The sequence below is a fragment of the Thunnus maccoyii genome, chromosome 12, assembly GCF_910596095.1.
Source record: "Thunnus maccoyii chromosome 12, fThuMac1.1, whole genome shotgun sequence".
NCBI classification, from domain to species: Eukaryota; Metazoa; Chordata; class Actinopteri; order Scombriformes; family Scombridae; genus Thunnus; species Thunnus maccoyii.
The window spans coordinates 27,088,220-27,098,148 of NC_056544.1; the positions used below are offsets into that span (position 1 = coordinate 27,088,220).

At 38.7% G+C, this 9,929-nt stretch overlaps 1 protein-coding gene across 2 annotated transcripts in view; it reads right to left on the minus strand.

Annotated features, from left to right (window-relative positions):
- The window catches only part of LOC121908177 (ATP-dependent 6-phosphofructokinase, platelet type-like), a 35,187-nt gene extending 26,043 nt beyond the window's left edge, over window positions 1–9,144 (minus strand). Inside the window, exons 1-3 of one of the 2 annotated variants that reach the window (XM_042427981.1) lie at window positions 8,908–9,144; window positions 1,196–1,269; window positions 203–280 (exon numbers count right to left, since the gene is read on the minus strand). In XM_042427981.1, coding sequence (XP_042283915.1) covers window positions 203–280; window positions 1,196–1,269; window positions 8,908–9,016 — 261 coding nt within the window. In that variant the 5' untranslated portion in view covers window positions 9,017–9,144. The remainder of the gene's footprint in view (window positions 1–202; window positions 281–1,195; window positions 1,270–8,907) is intronic. The other variant, XM_042427980.1, reaches the window with a different exon arrangement.
- Window positions 9,145–9,929: the final 785 nt, after the last annotated feature.

Below are 9,929 nucleotides of genomic sequence, written 5' to 3' on the forward strand. Positions count from 1 at the left end.
TTGACGTGTATTTAATAGTTTTTGGACAACAACAGAGGTCTACGGCACAGATGAATAAGATATATCAGGGTTTTGGATACACACACAATACTTGTAATAAGATGAACTCATTGTTGGTTTGGTTCTGCACATGAGATTTGTTTACAAAGTCATATCCTTGATGCGTGCAGCAGCGGAAACAGCAACAGAAAGCTCTGCTCACCACTTGCAGCATGCTGGAGACACTTTCCCACGTTGCCTCTTTGATGTTGTCTCCACCATCCACCATCCCCTGGTACCCCTGAGAGAAGAAACCAATATAAGAGATGTTCACTGGACCATTCATGACATTAACAAAATCCAAATTCAGTTCAGAATGATACATAACAGAGGAAAGAAGCAAATAGTTTCATTTGTAAAGCTGCAACCAGTGTTTGTTTGCTATATTTGCTTGATAAAAGACAACTAATCAACTATTAAAATCATCAAAACAGAATGAAAACATCTTTTGGCTCATCTAGTTATGCTTTATTTTTAGGTTTTTATTGTTGAAGTGTGTGTCCGCTGAGCCAAACACCACCTGAGGTCCCGACCGAATAAAAGCATCACGGCACTCAGCTGTCACTACTCACAGCCCAGTGGTTGTTCGAGGCTCATGGGGACGACGGCGCAGCCAGTGAAGGATGAAGTCTGCCTCTGGTAATCCAATTATATTGGCACTGAGAGCAGATCGTCTCTATCCGGCCTCTATCACTGCCATCATTGGCCTAATGTCCGTTCCAACTGCACATACTGTAAAAGTCTCAGACGTTCGATATCCAGAAACTCATCTCTGTTTTAATTTAATTACTATCTGTGCAATAATGTACATAGCACACACACAATCACACATTTTATAAGCTAAAACTTTAATTTCAACTACCGCTGAGTATTATTTTTATGCATATTTTATGTTTTAAGACATTAAATTTATTTGGATTTAATTTTAAAGGTTTAAAACAGTTTTTAATGCCTTTCATTGAGATTATCTTTCTATTTTCTTTTGCTTTTCAAGAATGTATGAGTCAAGTATTTGCTGGCTCGCTCGAAGACAATCACAACCCCATGAGAAAGATTTGTCGGTATGAATTTAGCTCACAGTCGAGAGTGACACAGACTGCAGATTCTCCCCGCCGGAGGACGAGTCTGGAGTCATGAGTCATGACTCACATCTCACCTCGTGGATGAAGTAGACCTTCGCTCCGACGTAGATGCCCATTCGGACGACGGCCCGGACGGCCGCGTTCATACCTGGGAAAAGGAAGAGGAGAGTTAGTGGTCGTCATGGAAACAAACGGCTTTTATGGATGCATCTATATCAGTAAAAATATGACCAGAACGTGTCAAAAATAAACAAAAAGCTGTTCAATATTTCCATTTGGAATAATGAATAAAAACAAGCTCACATCATTGTTTTTTCTGTCATGTTTTAGCATCACGTGTGACACAGATGGTTCAACTAACACAAACATAAAAAACTATCTTACATAATCAAGGACAAAATAGCAAATCTTCCTGCTTCTGCTCAACTTTGGATGTATCATCATTTAAAAAAAACTGAGGTCAAAACAGGTTAGAGAGACAAATTAAGAAAAAAAACAGGAAGCTAGACAGTCCAGCAAACAGCAGGAGAGATAAAGGGGTGAAGAAAGATAGAGAGAGAGAGAGAGAGAGAGAGAGTCTCCTTGAGGATCTCGGGCTCGTCTGTCGCAGCACTTAGTGAAATTAGAAACAAGACAGACTGTAAATCTCAGTCTCTGTGGTCAACACGCTGATTGAAGGTTCAGATGAGGAGACAAAAGCTTAGACATCAGAGACTGAAAAATATCAGATGCACAGCGGGCTGATGGAGGGTGTGTCTCGCTGCTGTCCTCTTGACATTTTGCATCAATGTTGTGACTTAAATGCGCTGAGAGTTGAAAGCTCTGATAAAACTTTAATGGTCCTAATTGAGAAATTGGAAAACTTCCAAGAATTAGAAACAACAGCAAAAACAAACTGGACATAAATGAGATCTATGGATGCAACAAACCATCATTCATTATCATCTGTGAACTGTTTATTCAATTAAACCCCATTAATTATTAAGACTATAAATGATCAGAAAATAATGATTTTACTTTTACAAAGCCGAAGTGTATGTTATCAAACCTCTTGTTTTGTCCAATAAGATATTCAGTAAAATGTATCTGCTCTGCCTCCCCGTCCCTTGTGTTTCCTGTTTATCCCCAGTTTGTCTCTATCTATGCGTGTGTGTGTGTGTGAGTGCTGTGCACGGCCCTCCGGTTCCCTCTCTTGCTTCGCCAGATCGTCCGTTCACCTGCGTAGTTCAGCCAACTCCTAGTGTCCTGGACTAAATAATCTTGTGTTTTTTTGGAACTCAGTTGAACTATTCTCCGCCTGTGTCTCAGGTTCACCTCTGCCTACAAAAAAGTCTACAATAAACAACCTTTCTGAACTGTGGAAACGTCCATAAACTATATTGACTCTTAACATACACTAATTCCCTGGAAATTTTTTGAGCAATTTGCAGGTATTCAGCAAATAATTTTAGGATATTTAACAGAAAAGGTGGCGCAATTTGGTACCAATTATTAGAAAAAACAGAAAAAAGTGTTGAAAGTCATTAAGTTGCTTTAAAGAAACAATCTAATAAACTAATATATTGTTTAACACATAAAACTACACTGAAAATCAAGTTTTTTATATCAAAGAATTGTTAAGAATCTAATTCATTAAGAATGTATTGAGTATGTACCTACCAACTAAACCAGCTTCCATTTTTTAAAATAATTTGTACTAAATTTCACCACCTCATCTGTAAAATGTCCTAAAAAATTAACAGTTATACACCTGCAAATTTCTCAGGAAGTGATTTTTTTTAAAAAGGCTTAAAAAAGCAGCATTCTGAATAGCTGAAACCAGTTATCGTGGCATTTTAGTAGCATATCTGACTTAAATTATTTATCTATTATCAAAATGACTGTTGATACATTTTCTTTCAATCAGCTGATCTGTGTGAGGTATAAACAGTCACTTTGATCATCTTGAACATTCTTAAACAGCAAGAAAAAAAAACATCTCAGTGTGAATTATCACAATTAACTATTACCCGAAACCTTTCAACAATGTACAATTGTGAAAATGTGCAGTCAAGCAGCCAACGCAGCGCACACAAGCTGCCCGTCACTGCCAACACGTCTCTCTCTCTCTCTCTCTCTCACCAGGTTTCCTCCCACACTAAATACTGTTAACAACCCGTCCCATTCATCAGCTCCTGTCTGCAGAATGTACAACAGCTGTGAATATTCAGCAAGATGGTATCACAATCAACCATCTTCAGCTTTCTGCCACATAAAAACCAAGAAACAAAAAAGTCAGTTTTGTTTTATTGTGTTTTTCTAAGAAGGTTTTGACAGAATGTAGAACTTTCTCGTTCAGGGGCGCAGATACTGATGAAATGTTCAGTTAATATGGAGCTTTAAAATGGTCACACAGTTTAGTAATCAATGCTACACAACAGCGTTTGCACTGCAATGTGTTTCAAGAATAAAACATAAGACGCTACTTGTGATGAGCCCTGCTGACCCGTCATAAAAAGGCAGAATATCGAGCTATAACCGACCAGTCTGATGTGTGTGGAGGTGTGTGTGTGTATGTGTGTGTGTGGTTATACTGTAGCAGCCTGGTGTTGTTTTCAGGCGATTTGATGAAGGTAAACACAGTGAACAGCTGTGCGTAACGGCACTGCGCTCTGACGCCAAAATATCGGTCCTGCTGCCTTCAGATGCTGCAGGGATTTAATGAACTGAAGGAGATATCACCCGCATTCATTTACAGATCAATACAGATGCTTTAACCACATTAAATATTATCTCCTGGGCCACTTCTGGTTGGGGAGTGTTTCATTGAAATAACTTATTTATATTTGCAGGAAGTATTTAGTTTGCTCTTGTTGATAAAATCACCAAAGAGGCTCCAGAAACAGACACGGTTAAGGCTCCTTTTCCACAAAAACACCAACAACTCGCTTTGCGCTGCTTATTCACACGTCTCCTCCCGGCAGTTCACCCTGCCTGCAGCGCTGGTCACCACAACATCTCACAGACGGGCAAAGCAAATTTCAAGGTCAGGAAAATACAAAACTGTCCGTGTGCTGCAAGCGCCGTTCGTTGCACAATCATGTAAAATGATGCCAAGTGTTGTATTTGGTGGTTCAGACTAGTTGAGTTATTTGAACTAGTCTGAACTCGCAGCCACAACACACCCAGTCCTCTGAGTTCTGATTATGATTGGATTTAAAGGTCCAACATGTTAGCTTAGACGTTATCAGTGTTACCGTAATACCTGGCTTAGACGTTACCACTTTATTACCGTAACACCTGAAAGTGATGGGGACAAAAAGTCTCCTCATCCCTCGTATTCCTGCGTCATTTGAAAACACAATAACTAAAAGGAATCCATGAATGAATCTGAATCACATCGATCAATCAGAGGACTGTGTGAATTTCAATATAAACCTGCTACCAAGTGGAGACTTTAACCTAAAACTGTCTGGAACTTTATGTCTGTCAAGAGAATAAAACCTCTTTTGGAGGGATTAAATGGGATTATGTGATCAAGGTATTACATTGTCAATCTTACATTTAGTTTTGTGTACATCCTGGACTCGTTTACCTCAGAGAATGAAAGAAAGAGAGAGATGCACAGAGGGGGGGGGGGGGGGCTTCCATCATAGAGGATATACACAGTAAGCACATCTGGATGTGTTTCAGGCTGTGTTGTATGCTAACATGAGCTGATGTGCGGATGAGCCAGCGTTGCTAAGAGACCGAGACACTGCCGGATTTAATCATGTTAACAAAAATCAACATAACAATTGGTGATGTGGTGAAGTGACGGATGATGGAGATAACTACACCGATGCATCTGTGTGTGTGTGTGTGTGTGTGTGTGTGTGTGTGTGTGTGTGTGTGTGTGTGTGTGTGTGTCTGTCATAGGCTACTTTCGGGGACAAATTTCAGACTAAAGACCAGTTAATTGGAGACTGTTTGTCCAATTGTGGAGAAAAGCTGATTCTTGGGTCAGTGTTTTTAATGTTAGGGTTAGCGTAAGTCTCCAGGAAATGAATGTAAGTCTATGTAATGTGCCCAAAAGTGAACTAGGACAACGTGTGTGTGTGTGTGTGTGTGTGCGTCTCATGTTCCAGCTGAGCTCTGAGTAACTCCCAAATCATGAAACATTATTTCCCTGAAGCCGGCTGCAGTGACCAAACACATCAGCCGATGGAGCTGATGTGTTTAGTCATTTGTTTCATCGTTCCGTCTCTCCTTCGTGGTCTCGACACTCACAGTTTAGAAACGTATCATCTCACCAGTCTTTCTTGATTTCACCTGATAGTTTTTGGCTGATGAAGCAAATTTGACTCAAGGCCTTAAAATGTGTTTGGAGAAGAAACACTCTGACATCTGAAATAAAATAAAAACCATGTAGAATAGAACAAAACTGGACTCATCAAGAAAAGCAAATTAAACCAACGACTGTACTGATCATCATCATCATCATCATCACCAGATGGACAAGTACTTCACAACATGAGGAACCTGACTTGGCTTTTTAATGTCAAACTATAGCTTGTCGTTCTTGTTGTTATTTTATATGTTTCTGTACTTAATTATATTATTTTTCCATTTTTTATTCTAATGTTTGGATGCTAATTTCTTGTTAAATAACACAGATTACACGTTTTTTGATCAATCGTAATCTGTGTAACCTATGTCTTTGTTTTTTAATTGTTTTTGTTAGTTTATTTTTGGTAATTAATTTACTGATTGTGAAGAGAACTTGGGAAGAAAAATCTAATATACTTTATTTAGGGCTGCAGCTAATAATTAATGTCATTATCTATTAATCTGCCATTTATTTTAACAATTAATTGACTGATCGTTTTGTCTTAAAATGCCAGAAAATAATGAAAAATGCCCGTTATAATTCCAAACAGCCACAGATAACACAATTAAATTACACTTTTTTATTTGACCAACAGTCCAAAATCCCAAAATATTCAGTTTACTATCAAATATAACAAAGAAAAGCATTAAATCATCAATCATGGATTATAAAAACAGTTGCAGACTCATTTTTGGTTCATTGACTAATTGTTGCAGCTTTAAATATATTCTCAAACTAATAACTGATCTCTATGCAAGTATGAACTATCTCAGAAACTTTATGCACATGTATAAATGCTGAATGTCAGTAGGGACTTATGCATGAGGATAAATTCTGTATGTTATAACTAACAGATTTATATGACATTTGTGTTTGTAACAGTGTTTCATAAAAATACCAGATTTTGGTCTCTTAAAATAAACTGATATCCACTCAAGACTGTCTGTAACGGGCTAAATACGCAGAAAGATCACGTCTTTATGGCTTGTTTCATTTGATTCAGCATCAGGAAAGGCACAAAACTACATAACTAGACAGTCGTTCACAAGAAAATATCCACAGCTGAGTAAAATGATTGTTTAGTAGCATCTCAGAAGCTGAAGAGGAGTCCTGACTCCAAACAAACAGCCAGTAGGTATGAATGGAAGAGAAAGAAAACAAGGGCACCGGTAATGCATGTCTGACTCTACCACTTCAAGGTGTAGCTTTAATTTAATCTCTGCCAGCTGCCAGGAGGAAAATATGCTGTTACACTTTGTTACTACAAAGATGAGTTGTAATATCCAGCACGGGAGCTGACGTGCTGCAATTTACTGCAGCGAGACTCCAAGAAGACATATCACTCCACTTCAACAGCAGCCCATAGGCACACAGTGTTATATAACAGCCTGTAAGACAATAGTTACTGTAAACCTTCTGCACAGATGGAAAAGGTCATTACAGCAGAATAATATACAGTAATTATACTGAATGTGTCACAGTTAAATGAACATTATATGAGCTCTACACGGATCCTATAAGTGACACATTATACATCCCCATGGAAACAGTCCATGAATATAAATATAATACAATAAAAATGTAACTTTATTTGCATTAACTTCCTTTCCCATGCATCCACTGCCACATCACTGCATACACGCTGCTCCTCACGTAGGCGACTCAACCCTACATGAGAGGATCAGTTAAGTAACTAACACATACACACACCGGAAGTCAGGATCCCGCCTTCAAAATTCAAGCGCTGAGAACACAAACCGGCCTACATGACATTTATTGTGATAGTCTGAATGGGAAGCGTCGTCTCGCGCTCTGCGGCTTGACGCTGATCCTCTCACAGCCTCAGTGATGCAAGACATGTGAGCTTTTTCCTATAGGGGAAGTTCAGCTGGTCACTGTTACAGTAGTCAATTTCACTTTTTTTAATTTATTCAAACAACTGAGATCATATTTATGAATCTTGGGAAGCCAAATTAAGCTAGGATGCAACAGGAAATAACTCTACACAATTAAAGCACACGGGCAGACATATAAGTAAATAAGACGGACAATAGATACAATCTATAATACAGACTATATGGATATTATATCAATATTGTGATATGAAACTAGATCTCGTCTTAGATTTTAGATAATGTGGTATGGCATCAGTGTTGTCTTTTCCTGGTTTTAAAGGCGCATTTCAGTGAAATTATGCAATTTTCTGAAGCTACCAGACATAACTAGATGTTCTATTATAAACCTGTACCCACTTATTCATTATATCCACATTACTGATGGTTATTTATCAAAAATCTCATGTAAATATTTTGTGAAAAAGCACCAATAGTCATCCCTACAATATTGGCGCAATATCGATATTGTGATATTTGGGGAAAAATATCGACTCAGCCCTACAACTGAGTCACTGCATACTGACTGAACTCCTTAGATATTATAGTATTGATTCATTTAGGCGGGTTATTAAATTATTCACCATGGAGCTCTGTGGACACACACACACACACACATACACACACATACAACCCTACGCCCTCCATGCAGGAGACAAACACCACGGTGACTGCAGTGCTGCGGGATGCATGATGAAGAAAGACCTTATATAAAGGGAGGTGTGTGCACTTGTTGATATTGGAGCAGCTTTTCCTAAACATCCAAAAAAAAAACATCTATTACAGCCTGGATTGTATTTTCAGCAGGGCAGGATTATTACTACAGTTTAAAATCATCCTAACAGTCTGTGTTATCTCCGTGATCAGATCTGTAGCATCCGTCCATGTAAAATGTGTGACAGACGTGTGAACGGGATCCTCAGCTGTTGCATAACCGCCGTATTAAACCCCTCCAATGAATGACAAGCAGGAACCCGAAGTGTCCACAGAAGAAAATACTAAGAAAATATAAAGAAAAATGGAAATAAACTCAACTTTTCCTCTTAATTGTCTGAACCTCGCCTTGCTTATAACCGCACGTTAATTTACTCGCTGCACAGGAGCGTAACTGTAACGTAACGAGTCCATTATCGGACAAGTCTGCGCCTACACATCCATTATCGGACAGCTCCTTACTAGCTTAACCGCTTCTGTAAATTTCACATATAAATCTAAAGATTAGACGACTGGCATCAACTCGTTCTTGTAATGGTATAATATTAATAGCATCTCATTATAACAGCAGCAGTGGAGGGCGGAGATTGAATTGTCTCGTAATTGAACTAGCTTAACGCTCTGTGATTTTTAAATTAACGTCGAGAAAACACACGCATTTAACGCTACGCAAATGAGCTACAAAAACAACGACTGAAAACGTGAGTTGGACGCTAAGCTAAATTAATGTTCCTGTTGTGTATTTGTATGACTTTGCTGGCTGAAATTTTGTGTATTTTGGTCGCGCCAGACTAACTGTCCGATAATGGAACCCCAACCCCTGAAGCGTTACCTTGGGCATCTCCTCCGCTGGTCAGCACTGCGATGGATTTACCAGCGCCGGACAGATTCTCGAAAAACTTCCGGGTGTCCTGCCGCTTCGGTGCCGCCGCTCCAGCCATCTCTGTCCCCCGGTGTCTGTCACCTGTGCGTACGGCTAAATAAGTAGTAATAATTCAGCCAGTCGGCAGTCACACTGACGGGTATATGAGTCGTGAGAGGCGCTGTAGTATTGACCGCAGTGGTGACCGCCCTCCCTCCTCACGTACACACCCCCCTTCACCAAAGATCGTGGATTATGCAGGATGAGCCACTACATGGAAAATTTGGGACAGCAGTCAAAACAGATACATAAAGCATAAAGAACTACAACAGCACATACAGTGAGGTCCAAAAGTCTGACACCACTAATCAATATATTTATTTTTATTTCGCATTTGTTTTGAATGTAAACAAGAGATAATATCAGCTTTAACAATATGAGTGAAAATTTTGAAAAATGTACATAAATTTCAGAATATCTTGGTGTATCTCACTTTTGCTTTAATGACAGCATGCACTTGAGTTGGCATGGACTCCACAAGATTGAAGTCTCAAATTAAACTTGGTGAAGCCTGCAACCCTGCTGGTAAACATTATTCTTACTTTTAGCATCAGCATAGTCACTGGTGAGCATGTTAGCATGCTAATGTTAACATTTAGTTAAGTACAGCCTCACTGAGCCGTTTTTAAAAAAATGAATAATAAGCTACAATATAATTTATATTTTAAACTGTAGTTTTCCCCATTGAGGGTTTTTGAGTAGTTTGTTTATTGTTTATTGGTTTGTTTGTTTTTTTACATTAGCTATTGACTTGAGTTCAGGCACAAGAAGCCATGGTGAGCAAATGTGACCCAATAGATAACTGAACTATAACCAAACTTTAGCTTTTCATTGATCTATGCTTTAAAAAATAGTAATTTAAACTGTAAAGATTTTCTTCAAATATTCATAAATTTTGAAGTAGAAGAAAAATGTCACAAATCCTGCTCAAT